Source organism: Uloborus diversus, chromosome 1 (assembly GCF_026930045.1).
Source record: "Uloborus diversus isolate 005 chromosome 1, Udiv.v.3.1, whole genome shotgun sequence".
Taxonomy (NCBI): Eukaryota; Metazoa; Arthropoda; class Arachnida; order Araneae; family Uloboridae; genus Uloborus; species Uloborus diversus.
In genome coordinates, this window is record NC_072731.1 from 177,480,028 (window position 1) to 177,495,132 (window position 15,105).

Below are 15,105 nucleotides of genomic sequence, written 5' to 3' on the forward strand. Positions count from 1 at the left end.
AGTTTCCGTTCGTTCACGACACCCCTCACTGCTTCCACAGCCCGTTCGCGTGCGCTTCCCTTCTTGGGGAAAAAAAAACAGCCTTGAAACTTATGAATCATACCTTGTATACCATTATGTAGGGAGCTAGGCAGATTTCATTTCAAAATGACCCCCAACGTAATTCTAATTGTCGTAGTTCTAATGTTCAAAGTTTTTAAAAATATTTTCATGATGCAACTGGATACTTGAACTATTTTATTCGTTGCTTACAATATGTACAGAATCATATATGCTGAAAAAAGGACTTCGCTTCATTGTTTTAAGAAAATTTAAATATTTTTAAGTACTGTTTTTCATTACAATTTACCGAAAATAAATCCAGTTATATTTACCGAAACTTCAGATTACCGGGAATTTACGGTATTTAAGTTAAAAATTTACAGCAATATTTTATCCAATTGCAGTTTAAATAAACTGTAGGAAGCTCTGCAGTTTCTGGCTAGGCGGCTGAAAAAGCTAGAGACAAACCCGTCATTTTTGTATAGGATATATAACCTGGTCAATGAGTCATCTGTCTTGTCGACGTTAAATTAAAATATTTTACCTCTTTTGATAATTTCTTAAGTCACCGCAATGTGGCTATTCAAGCTTTAAAATTGCAAATGCACTTGTAAATGCGCACCACTGAGCTACATCTGCGTGATCGTGATATGGGATGATCGGTTACTACTATTGAGTGCTGCTGTATCATATGCGAAAACTTTCACGTGGACTAGTAAATTATACAAATACAAATACAAAAGTGACGACCAGCAACAGGCTCTGGGTCCAGCTAGACTGGTCCTAGTAAATTTACAATCCCCAGTGAAGATCAATGGCCCTCTTATAGATTTTTTGATAACGAATTTAATGCTTTCACATTGCTGTCACTTTTCATTCGCATAGTCAACGAAGCCACGGAAATATTTTTTAAACTTAACGATCACTTTACTTCTACAACCATGACTGTAACTTTCATTCTGTTGTTTATTATTGCGTCACGAAAATAGAGATGCATTTTGTTGCTAAGTGATTTTGTTTTTGCCGGTTGCTGTAAATATATAATTTTTTAAAAAAGTGACAATAAGTTATTTTAAGCTTAAAAGGTTTTTAATTAGCAATTATAATGAATCGCGAACCTAGTGCAAGTAGGAGTACGCACGGTTCATACGTGCAACTGAACACTTTCGATGACAGGGAGAATGCTTTTGTGCAAAACAAAGCATCTTATCCAACACTTCTACCTTATGAAAGGTATTTGTTTTTCTTATTAAGTAGAATATTTGCGCCCAACTAAAATAAAATGTTTTGTTCCCAGCAACTCCCTTTTATTTTGTTTAACAAATCACTAAAGATGTCAAAATAACAAAATGTGTATGTATTGTATAATTAGATTAGACTATGTAGGTGTTTCTGGAGTAGACGATGGTTTTAAATTAATTTTTATTTCTTATATTAATCAAATGCTTTTCAACTTTTAATATTTTTTGAAGTATTTAATTTCGTAGAAAGTAAAATATTTCTGTCTCTGTTTCGCGCATCTTAAATCCTCTAAGATTTTAAAAATATTACCTGTTTTTTGACTTTTCCGAGAATTTTTTTCAGCTCCCACTCTTATCATCTTTTCTCCAAGTTCGAGATTAGGACATAAAAGTATGACATCATTGGCACTTAGTTTTTTTTTGGTTAAATCACCAAATTGTTAATTAAGTTGTTTATTGGTCGTAAGGCCATTTCACAGTATTTTTTTCAAAATGTTGAATCCGCAAGATGACACTTTTTTGCGATAACTATTTAAATTACTGTTTGATAAGTACACAATTGTATTTTGAGTTATTCCTACTAATACACGAACTCAAAATAAAATAAAGTTAAATATGCAGTTGGATTTTTCATCATGAGTTTCATTAAATATTTCGCATCATCCCAGATTTTTTCGAAAATATTGAATTCATTAATTATTTTCATGTATTAATTTAATAAAACTGTGAAGCGGACCAATATACCACGAGCCTGGGTTACGTTGGTCTGCATTATGAAAACCACTTGCTATAACAATTTTATTGATAAATAGGGGAAGGTGGGGCCTTGGGACATGACCCACATTGGGACACCATAAATTTCAGCTTTAATTTTATAAACAGAAATTAGTTCTCTTAGGACATCATCGATGGGAGCAGGATCTACTCTTCAGTGTGCTTTGGAATTTCTCACATGAACAGTTAAAGACTGTAAAGTAAGAAAAACAACGTTAAAAAAAGCACGAATTTGCCTGCTTTTTTTAAACGTTGTTTTTCTTACTTTACTGTTCTGCACAAAGGTATTTTATTTATCTTAGTTAAAGACTGATCTAATTTTCTTTGTTTTGAAAGGTTCAAAGTTGCATTAATAGGTAGTTTCATTATTAACATTTTTAAGTAGGAAACGAAATAATTTCAATCAGAGCATGTGTGAGAATTAAAATATATCCTTTCATAATAATTTAAAGGTTGAAAAATGTATTGTGCTGCTAAATCTAACTTTTAAAAAGTTGATATACAGTCGAACTTCGTTAAACCACCAACCTTATTGACGGGCTGAAAGTTAGCGAAAGTCGAGGGTGGCGGTTTAACGAGTTCCCCCAAACCTGCATAAATGCATGTTTTCATGAAAAACATTTGAAGGCATGTATTTTCCTTTCAAATGAAGTTTGAAAAATAACAGCCATTGTACTTCCAGCAGTGTGTCAGTGACCGTTTCTTTGGCTACCTTTTTTTTCCAGATCTTGAAAAGTATTTATTTATAAGCAGGGTTAGATCAAATCAAAGTGGTGCCCAGGTCCTGGTTCAATTTGGTGCCCCACTCACAATAAAACCTGCACATTATCAAAGTACAAATTTCAAAAAAAGGCTATAAATAAATAACTTTTCCCTCTTCTTGTGCCCAGGTCCATGGATCCACATTACCGTGCATTAATCAGGCCCTGACAATAAATTGATGGCTTGTGAATCAGTATTTATTCTTAAATTCACAAATTAGATTTTTTTTGTGCATTTAAGAATTTGTAAAGATTGTTTTCGACATCTTAGCTGAAGGAAGCAAAAGAAAACGATTTTATAGAATGTTGATACAAACTTGTTTGCTGAAGTCTGTGCCCAGTGTTGTATATCAGGTGAGGCCTCAGCACCCTCCTGCGCTGACCAGAACAGAAAAGGGGGGTAAAGAATGAATGCTTTTGTAGCTGAGTAGTGAAATGTCAAAATGAAAAGGTTGAAAAAAGTGGGTGAGCAGATGAGATTGGATTAAAATTCATGGAGATGTTGGGAACTTAGTGATTGAGTGCGGCAGGCGGGGGAGGGGGGGATTAAACAGAAAAAGAAATAAAAAAGCTGGACAGTTTGTAGTGGCTAATATAGGTGTATTTGTGTGGTTCATAAGTGGCAGATATGTGTGACATTCAGGATTTCCCTTTGTGGCTCCTCATGGACATTCATTCTCCTAAATGGCTTACCACCAAGTTTAAATTGCTTGACATGGTCTTTCAAGATGTCAGTTTAAGCAGCAATATTATCATACCGAGTATGCAGCTTCCCTCAAAAATCAGTGACGGTTCACGAATGGCGGGGGGTGGCGGTTTAAGGAGGGAATTTGTATTGCATTCCTATACTGGACGTTTTTTCACCACATTTCTTGGCGAAAGGCGAACTAAAAGGGTGGCGGTTTTTTGAGGGGCGGTTTAATAAGGTTAGACTGTATAATAACAATCTAAGTGGGGCAGGTTAGGACACTGTCCCAAGCTCCACCAGTGTAAAGTACAGAAAAACCCTATTTCATTGTATACACCCGAACTTTTTATGTGGTGGATAAGGACCGCATAAAAAATATCGCATAAATTTTTTTTTCAAAACTTCACCGTAGTAGCTTTAAAAAGTTGTTTTCTCAACCCAGTTAAAAAAAAATGCTGTGGATAGGGACCACATAAAAAAAGTCTCATGTAGAAAATAACCCAATGTTATATTTAAACGAAATCAAAATAAACCAAGTGATGATAATTTTGCCGACTACCAGAAATTTTCATGCATCAAGAAATTTTTGGAAAATCACCATCACAGTGACTTCCTGTCGGGATGCCCCTGCTGTCACTTGAAGATGCTACCTGGCACTCATTTTATAACTGATTTCCGCTTGTTTTATAAATAATTTTCATAAACCGCACAAAAAAAATTTGCAAAAAAAAAAAAAAGAAAAATCGCATGAAAAGAGGTTTGGGTGTACTTAATAAATCTGATGAGTTTAAATGAACTAAAATTAAGAAAATGGCTACTGTTATACAGAAAATTAATTTTTTTTTCTCGATAAAATTTTAAAATATTAAAATAACAGAAATGGTGAGATCTAGAAAAGAAAATAGGAAGTTCCTAGCTGTTGATGTGTCTGCTCTTGAAACAACAGCAGAAAATGTTCTAAGTAATAAGATTTCAATTATTTAAGATGACAATTATTAGGATCATTGCTGGTGTCCCAAGGTGCCCCACTTTGTGGGGCAGGTTGGGACATTGTAATGACTTTTTAATTTTTTTTAATTAAAATGTGATTTGATGAAATAATGAAGTAAAATAAATTTGCATTGAAGCAAACGTGTCTAAATTGCATGGTGCCGCACCTTCCCCTAAGACTAACCAATGTTTGTAAGTAACTTATGTTCTTTTATATAATGGTTAAAAAATAAAAAAATAAAAGATCAATATTGACATTAAAATATTAAATTGAACAGCTTCTGCTTATACACTGTTTAGGCCAGAGAACCATTTACATTTTCTTATGAATCAGCATTACTTAGGCCTTCATCAACTTCACTGTTATTTTTTCTAGAATTTTGCTTTCTTAATTCTTCTAAAAGTCTTCGTTTTTGGGTTTTTTTTTTTAAAGTGGACCAGAGCATACCCCAAGCTCTTGTTCTGAAGAAATGCTATTGTATATATTTTTTCTTTTTGGCAAAACATAGGCTACAAATAAAAGAACTAAACTAAAATAACATATTTTAGGAGAGGAGTTCAATTTATTATTGCAATGAAAGTTATAAAAAAACAATGAAGGTGAATAAATAATTTTCGTTCATGTTTAGTCAATCATCGTTTAATACTTAACCAATTTTTATGCAATGAAATCCCACTACAACCAACTCCATGGAACTGATAAAATATTTCAGTAACAGAATATTTGTTGTAACGAAATCGTCTTTAGACTTTCTGTATTTTTATAAAAGTATTGAATTTGTAAGTCTAAAATCTGAAAAATTACCATTACCAACAATTTAAAATATAATTAAACTCATTTTTTATTACATAAAAACAAAGAAAAATATTGAACAGTGACCTATTATTTATTGGTCGTCTTCACAAAAAGTGTTATTTTCTTTATAAGAGATTTGCTCCAGAGTAGTGATGTAAAATACCTGGGTATTTATTTTTAGGGGTAAATACCCAGGGTATATACCCGGGTAAATACCCACAATGGGTATTTACTCGGGTATTTATTTCAAAAATTCATATTCACTAAAATACTTTTCTGTTTGTATTCCACTATGTATATATGTAACCAACCATATACAAAACAATAAATTTTTGCCCAAAATTTGTATTTTGATCACATATTTAAAAAATTATTGTGTGAAACAACTTAGCAATCTAATATGATATTCACATTAAATGTGTTGGATATGCGTAATCAATGTCCCCATCTTTCTTTTTTGTTTTTCACTTTTCAAAGCAAAATTTAAAGTTTTACCAGTATAAATACAAAGTGAGTGACAAACTAACACCTCCTAAATACTAAATGCCTATCGCGTTCTCCCTTTTAACATAGAGCAAAATGATCCCAGTAAGCATAATTTTGGTCTTCTGGCTACTGCCAACTATCGAAGGTTGAAAGCATTAGAAATTAAAAGTGGAGAAAACAGTTGGTTAACTTCTAAATTATTCTAAATTTAAAATTCACCAATTAACGATTTGATTTGAATTGTTTGGATCCATCGTCAAAGCAACACCATCCATGTATTGCCGTCAGGTAGTAGCATTTGTGTATTGGCGGAGGATCCATTTAAAGCAAATGTGAGTGGCATTTAGTGTTTAGGAGGCTTTGGACAAACTGATTACAACTCAAAGCTAACTAATAGCATGATATTATGAAAAATCAAAGATGAAAAGTTGTGCTATCGCCATCTATGTGACAAAATCAAACTTAAATCCCTTTGTTTTATCCCATAATAAATTAAATTATCTTGCCATCCAATTTAAGTTTTAGAATAGTTCATTCTAAATTCTGACGCTTTTTTAATTAAGATTTCATTATGCCTTTAATAAAAGGAATTATAATATATAAATTTTTATATTTTTAATCTTTCATTTTACAGTTTATGTTTTAAATAGAAAATCATCACCTTTTGATACCACCTAAAGTGTTTTTTTTTTTGGCAAAATACGCAATTACTAGGGGATTTACCCTGCCTTCGGATAAATACCCAAAAATATATTTACCTTCCCACCCGACATCACTAATTGTGTGTATTAAAAATAGTTTCAAATAAATTTTCATCATGAAGTACCGGGGAGCAAATGCAAATGAGCGAGGCAACAGAAAACAATATTTTGATTTTTTTTTGCTGATTAATATGAAAACTGTTTCTATATTTGCCACGTTATCACTTAAACAGCAATTCTTAGTAACTTCTCAGTAAATTCTTCCAAGCATCCCTCATGCTTCATTTTTTTTCATTTTGGATATGACTAACCTAGATTGTGATTTCGAAATCCTGGAGTTCATCATTGAAATGCTCATAATTGTCCAATTATGACATTGAAAAGAAAGATTCTTTAGTTCACGATATGTTTCTTTCATAATTTCATCAAGTCTTCCAATAAAAAATATTATAAACTGTGCAATGCATATGTATGTATCAGTTTTACCAATTATTTCATATTTAGATTTTTAAAAAAAAATTTCCGACTCACTTTTTTCATTTTTTTTGTAAAATACCCAGTTTTTGGGTGTTAACCCAAGCCTTGGGTAAATACCCAAAAAATATTTACCTACCCACTGGGTATTTACCCAATCCACATCACTCACTACTCCCGAAGGACATTATGAAAGATTCTAATTTTTGAATTCCACTTATACTGACCACAAGAAAGGTTAAAATCTTGCTGACTCCTTTGCAAATTTGCAGGGTGCCTCAGGTTTGGAGCGCAGAAATTGACTACCCATGTCTAAACACACAGCTTTTGTTGTCATACATCAGCTTATATTTCAACATGTGCGGATTTCCTCCTTGAATGGCTCTGTTTTGAAATAACAAACGGAGTTTTCACTTTAAGACCTATGAAAGTCGTGTTTTAATTTCCGAAAAGAGCGTTAAATTAAAAATATTCAAACTGACGCTGAGAAAAGCATTTTGTTGTATTGAATTTTGGAAGAAATTAGTTTCCTTAAAACAAGATTTTTAATACATTATCTTTGTGGCTTTTAAAATGGGACCAAATATTTTGTTCATTGTAATGGATATTTCGTTGTACCGGTATTGTTTGTATTTCACTGTACTTCTAAAACAATTATTCATTATCCACTGTATTTGTTGGAACTGACACTTAGGGATACCATTTTCTCTCAGATTTCTTAAATTTAATGCATTGCACACCCACCCCCTTCAACGTGCAATTTGTAACTCTCTGATTGTTTTAATTCACTCATTCATTCATCTTCATTTTTAACTAGTATTTTGTGGCCAACTTTCTTCTATATCTTTCTTATGAATTCTGATCCCTCCCCATGCTTGACAAGAAAGCAATCTTTCTAACAAACATAAAATTACGCACATAAAATCTTGATCACCGTCCTAATTTCCGAATTATCGCAAAAGCAAAGCAAACAGCCTTATTTTAAAACCCTTGCTTGAATTAGTTACAAATATTTTATTCGTTAACAAACATAACATGGCAACAGTTAAACATTTTAAGTCAGTGAGATAATATTTCGGATCATTTCCCTACAATTAAAATCACAGGAAATACGCAGACAACAGTCTATTAGGATTTATCTTTCATATTGTTGTATTAATAAAACCATATTTTTTTTCCGTACAAAAAAAAAAAAAAAAAATCACCCCCTCTAGGAGCGATTGATGTCAAAATTGAACCAACGCCTGTTTACATATAGGTTCACATTTATTCCAAATTCCATCCAGAACGAAGCATTACTTCTTGAGATATAGCGCTTGCAATGAAAACGAGAGAACGTTCGATTGTACCACTCCCTTTATATCTATTGACGTGAAAATAGAATCAGCTCTTGTACCCTCAAAGGGCTACTTGTAGATAAATTTTTGTTTAATTCCGTTCATAATTTCTTGAGATATAGCAGTCACAAGTGACAACAAAAAACGTTCTATAGCTCATTCCCGTTTGAGCTATTGACACCAAAATTGAATCAGCACCTGTACATCTTAGGGGAAAAATATGAACCAAATTTTGTCTGATTCCGCCAGTTACTTTTTTGGGGAATAGCAGGTACGCATAACTCAAGAAACGTCCCATTGCTCCACCCCCTTGGAGGAATTCACGCCAAAAACCAATGGGCACAAGTTCTCATAAGGGCACATATGTGTATCAAATTTCGTTCGATTTCATGCGGTAGTTTTTGCTGTAGAGCGGCCACCAAAAACCGGTCACACACATACACACAGACAGACAGACAGACATTTTCCAAAAATGGTCGAAATGAACTCAGCACACCTCAAAATGTTCGAATCCGTCAAAATTCAAACTTGAAATTTGCGCGAATCAAATACTTTCTTCTATATATTAGATATAGAAGAAAGTAAAAATGAAAGAATTATCAACTTTATCTAGAAAATGTAAAATATTTATATCGATTAGGACTAATAACTGCTTAAGAGTGGCTGCTGAAGTTGGTTTATTTTTACAGCTTTCAAAGAAATAAGTTTGAATTTTTTCTTATCATCTTTAGAGCCTCCTCACAGCTGTTTTTTTTTTTTGGAAAAAATCCGATATTTTGTTGAAAATCTTATTTTGTCTTCAATATGTACTTTACCCCTCATTTCAGTAATTTTTATGCTGTACAGATATATGAGCTTATAGCATTTCTGTCTTGTTGCATTTCAAGGAAAGATTGGTTTCACTAACAATCATTAATGATTTAGGTATATCAAGCACGACATCTTTCTTGACATGAATGTGCTTATCTAGCTAATTTCATCATTATTTTGGTATCGCTCTATTCTAAATATTTCAGACACAAATTAATAATTTTGCAACTTCATTAGAATATAAATTGCTATTAGAATCAGGGTTGTAGTTTTGGCCGGATAAAACCTATTTTGGCCATGCCACTGGCAAAAACCGGCCAAAACTAGATTTAACCCTCATAGAGGTGGCCAAAACTGTATTGTATAAAAGCACACTAATATGTATATATAGTTTGTATGCACGATGTTGAAAATTTTAATGCATAATTAAAATAAATAGGATGTTTATTTATAATAATTGAAATAATTTTCAAAACTGATCAAAATTAAATGCAACTTTTCTCATCTTATACATATAAAATCTGAGTATCTATCTATCTATCTATCTATGTCCAAGCTTCTTCTCCCGACCGACAGTGAACTGACCATCGAACCAGGTATCGATGGATTCGTAATCCTCCCGTCTTCATGTTTGGCTATTTAACATAATCCTCCGATAATAATTAGCGGAGATATCAATTAAAAATTATTAATTATGACTCTTGGATTTCAAAATAAAATCCATATTTTTCGAAGGCTTTCCTCCATTCAAATTATTATTCAGTGCTTCAACTCAACTTTCCGGATGAACGCTTTTATTAAAATTTACAGCGTGAAGAAAATCATTGAAAAGAAACATCTGTTGCAATTTTTTTTCTCGAATATAAAGAAATAAAATTAGGCTTTTGTTTTAAGGCTTTCCCTGTAATCAGGGTGTTTAAGTTGTTTACTTTTCGATTATTTTGCCGTAATCTGCAGCAAAATTTTGCTGTTTTTTTTTTTTTTTGTTCAAGCCTGATTGTTAAATACGCGTCACATGACATAACTTTCATTTTCGAGGAGGACCGTGCACGTCGTAAAGTAAATGAGTGATTTACAAGTTATTTGAGTTCTTTGAGGGTTTGTACCTGGAAAACGGATTGATGTAATTCTTGTACGACCATGTGGATAGAATCCATCCAAATATTTATCTGAGTGGCATGTTGCATTAATAAACACCCGGGCAACGCCGGGTAGTAGACTATTTTATGTAAAAAGCGGATTGTTATTGTGCATAAATATTTCCGATATAGTCTATCAGATGTAATTCAGTTTAACGTGAGTAAAGATTATAGTTGATAATGCATATATTTTCCCCTTTTGTGCTGACTGAAAATGTACTCATAACTTGTATCATTGATAACGATTATTAACGTTGATGAGGTGTTTTGGCAAAAATATGTTTTACTGGTGTTTTGCAAACCTTGCTTTACGCGCATTTATTTATTCCTTAACGCGTTAGAAACTAGTGTCAGTGTACTACAAAAGCATCAACTGGACTGCTCTTACATTTTTTAAGGTAGCCCGTGCAACGCCGGGCACGCAGCTAGTCTTATACATATAAAATCTGAGTATCTATCTATCTATCTATCTACGTCCAAGCTTCTTCTCCCGAACGACAGTGAACTGACCATCGAACCAGGTATCGATGGATTCGTCATCTTCCCGTCTTCATGTTTGGCTATTTAACATAATCCTCCGATAATAATTAGCGGAGATAGCAATTAAAAACTATTAATTATGACTCTTAGATTTCAAAATCAAATCCCTATTTTTCGAAGGCTTTCCTCCATTCAAATTATTATTCAGTGCTTCATCTCAACTTTCCATAACAATGCTTTTATTAAAATGTATAGCGGGTGAAGAAAATCATTGAGATGAAAGATCTGTTGCCATTTTTTTTCTCGAATATGAACAGGTAAAATTCTTGTTTTTATTTTGAGGCTTTTCCTGTAATCAGGGGATTTAAAATGTTTACTTTTTGGGGTTTTCCGCAATCTGCCGCAAAATTTCAGTGACTTCTTTTTTGGTTCAAGCCTGATTGTTAAATACGCGTCACATGACATAACTTTCATTTTCGAGGAGGACCGTGCACGTCGTAAAGTAAATGAGTGATTTACAAGTTATTTGAGTTCTTTGAGGGTTTGTACCTGGGAAAACGGATTGATGTAATTCTTGTACGACCATGTGGATAGAATCCATCCAAATATTTATCTGAGTGGTATGTTGCATTAATAAACACCCGGGCAACGCCGGGTAGTAGACTATTTTATGTAAAAAGCGGATTGTTATTGTGCATAAATATTTCCGATATAATCTATCAGATGTAATTCAGTTTAACGTGAGTAAAGATTATAGTTGATAATGCATATATTTTCCCCTTTTGTGCTGACTGAAAATGTACTCATAACTTGTATCATTGATAACGATTATTAACGTTGATGAGGTGTTTTGGCAAAAATATGTTTTACTGGTGTTTTGCAAACCTTGCTTTACGCGCATTTATTTATTCCTTAACGCGTTAGAAACTAGTGTCAGTGTACTACAAAAGCATCAACTGGACTGCTCTTACATTTTTTAGGTAGCCCGTGCAACGCCGGGCACGCAGCTAGTGTTAACATTAAAAATTGTTCACAACAAAGACACAGGGGTTTATTAGGTATACGAAACAGTCTGCAATATAAACTAATAGCTATTCTTCACAAAACTTGTAACATGTAATAATGAATTAAAAAATAAGTAATATATTTTCATTTAACTTGTAATTCATTTTTGTGCGCATAACACTATAAAGACAAGTATATATTGCACTATCTACTGTTCGAAACATATTCTTATAGAATTATGACACATTTCTCTTATGATGTGACTAATCTTCTTAAACATTCCGTCATTTATTACTTGTTTAGGATGTAAAATTAATTGTTTACTTAAATAATGAATAGTGATTGATTAGGTATGGGTTTGATGTTTCAGTGCTTGTGGAGGCGGATTGATTTTTGGGGAAAACTAGTCAAGTTGAAGGCTCTAAAATTTCCGTATTCAGTAATTTTCCCACCGAATCCACCGGCCATGCTTTTCGTTATGCCACCAGTGAAGATATCAAAATTTACTGCCCCCTTTAGCTCGATTGTGACGACTACTTTCTGCTATTAAAAAGTTTTTTTTTTTTTTTTTTTTTTTTTGAGCTTAAAGTTCGGAAATTATTTGTGAATTAACTCCAAGCAAATAATTAAGCCTCATTATTTTTTTCCTGAATTTGGGCAGAGGTTGAAGGATCGGGCTACTATGGTGTGCCTTTCGGGGGAGGGGGGCGACATAGCATTTTGAAGTCTCTCTTATTTTCAGAAGGACTTAAAAAGGGTGAAGTGAAAGAAAGAGAGGGTGTAGCGTATTTTGCAGACCAAAAATCTGCACCTGTTAAAAGATGTCAATTTAAAAATTCCTTTTTTAAAAGAATTAATTTTTTTCTCCCAACATTTGCTTTTTCTTGTTAAAACAACTTTGTTTTCCCGAAACTCATAATTTGGATATTATCTTCATTCTACCAAAATGACTTGACTGAATTGTTTTTGCCGCTTTTAAAAATTATTTTTGCATTGGTTAGGAAGGAATGTTTGAACTTGAACTACAGACTCGTTAGAAGTTTGCTTGGAATAGACTTGTATCATGATCCATGGCCCCACTGAATACTTAACGGCCGTGGCAATCGCTGAAACTCATGGCAACAAAGAGGGCGCCACTGGCTACCCCTGTTTTTGTTTCCATTTGGCGTGATTGTGAGCGTTGGCGCTTTGGCATCTGTGAATACGTGATTTCTCGACTTATTATCGGACGTACGTCATTTGACGAAAATTTCAATTTTAAAAGAAGGAATGAAGAGAAAAAGTGCTGAATAAACATTGTATTACAAAGGTGAAGAGCATTTCTTATTATTATTTTAATATCATATCAAAAATTACGCGTAATAAAAAATTTTAACTAAACACAGAAAACATATGATTTTTTTTTAATATTAATGCGTAATTCTTAATATATTTTTTGAGCAATCACGATTGCTTATTGTTCTCATTTGACCGTTTTTGGTGTCCGTGCCTTTTTCAACTTGGACCAGAAGCCTTTGCAGCACCACCCCCCACCGTTCTCTGCTGGCGGCCCTCATTTCTAATTTTACATGCTCATTTACATGCGAATTTTTTTCTGCTCAATAAATTACATCGAAAAAAAAAAAAAAAAACACGCTCCGCAATCTGTAAATACATTCATTTCTCAAAACTTGAGAGGGTCATTCATTGCCCCTTTTGACCCTGATGGGTATTAGAGGGGGGGGGGGGGTATAGGAATTTACGTTAACAATTGCCATTCTTTTCGCTCGTAATGTAGTGTATATTTTACAACGAACAGAATTTAATTAAAAATGTACGCTTGGGAACAGGCCCGATATTTAAAAATTCGCGGGGGGGGGGGCAAAGGTTTTGTATTCGGGTAAAAAACAACAAAACAACCCAAAATACGAGCATAATGCCTAATTTTAGTATGTTTGTAAAATTTAGGGGTGTCATAATTGCCCCCCCCCCTGATATCTCCACTTGACAGGCCTGGTTAGGAATATTCTTTTTCAAATGAAGAAGAACAATAGAAAAGTTAAAAATATGACGGCAATTTGAGAAAATGAACCATTAACATAATTTTAAAAACATTTAAAATCAGAGTGTAACTAATACATGGTTCTACGACGGGTCCGTGGTTCTCGCACGAATATTTTACCGACACTAAAATAATGTCATTTATCTTTTTCCCCTTCCATTTTTAGCACATCTCATGTTATAATAACTTTAGTGTAGATTTTAGTAGTATATTAGTGCACAATACGCATAGAGATGCATAAACGTTTAGTGCACAAGAGCTATTTCGAAAAAGTGCAGATTTTTTTTCCTTACAAAAGGAAATTCATAGCATAACCAAAAAATAAATAAAAATAACATGGAGCTAGAAAAAACTTTTATTTTTCCGAAGCTTAGTTTTTAATTTTTTAAATGTCTGATTTTGAAAATAAGGCGTGGTCTTTATGACGTCACAAATGATGTATTTTGGCGCATCTGTCTACCGCGTTTCTGCGTTATGATGATCAAGAAGCGAATTACATATTGCACTCTACGCTTACTATCAATCATATAGTTGCCAACACTTGTGAGTAAAGAAACTAATTGAATATTGTGCTCTGTGAGTGACATCAGTGAATGGCATTTCATCATTTCTGATGTCATCGGCAGAAGCGTAAACAATGAAAGCGCACCGATTAATGCATTTTTTTTTAAATATTAAACTTAGTCAAGTTATTTTAAAAAATGGTCAGATCCTATGATTTTAAAAATGTTCTTTCAAAAAAAAAAAAAAATCCCTTAAAATTTTTTGCTCGTTTTATAAATAAATTTTATAAACTACACAAAAAAAAAGTCCGCACAAAAACAGGTTTGAGTGTACACACACACATCGGAAGGCGCACAGACCGGAGAACGTTCACTTTAGCTCAGGTTCTATCCCCACCCCCAGGCTCCCACCTTACCGTAGCATCCCAGGTGCTATTACTTCAATATACTTTTCAATTGTTATAAAGTGTTCACGCAGTAAATAATTTTTATGATAAAATTCAGATTCGGCCATAAAATATTTATCTTATTTACAGACTCGTATTACCTCTTCTAGAAAATTAACAGTCATATTATGACGGGTGCAAATTTCTTGGTCATTTCCATTTCATTCCATTTGTAGAAACAAGAAACCCAACGAGTAGGATCCTATCGCAATTCATGATCGTGAATAACTTAATTCGAACTCAAGCAGCCAAAATTCAAATTATTATTATTTTTTTTAATTTATTTTTAACATTTAACAAATACATGCAGTAGGGAAAGAAACTCTTCAAATATCTACACATGAATTTGTGAAACTAATTTAAAAAAAAAAGATGGGGAACAGATTATTTT

General features: G+C 33.1%; 1 protein-coding gene across 1 annotated transcript in view; it reads left to right on the forward strand.

Moving 5' to 3' along the window:
* Positions 1–1,028: 1,028 nt before the first annotated feature.
* Positions 1,029–15,105, forward strand: part of LOC129223302 (scoloptoxin SSD14-like) — a 91,475-nt gene continuing 77,398 nt past the window's right edge. Inside the window, exon 1 of the mRNA XM_054857871.1 lies at positions 1,029–1,275. Within this exon, the coding sequence (XP_054713846.1) occupies positions 1,148–1,275 (128 nt within the window). The 5' untranslated portion in view covers positions 1,029–1,147. The remainder of the gene's footprint in view (positions 1,276–15,105) is intronic.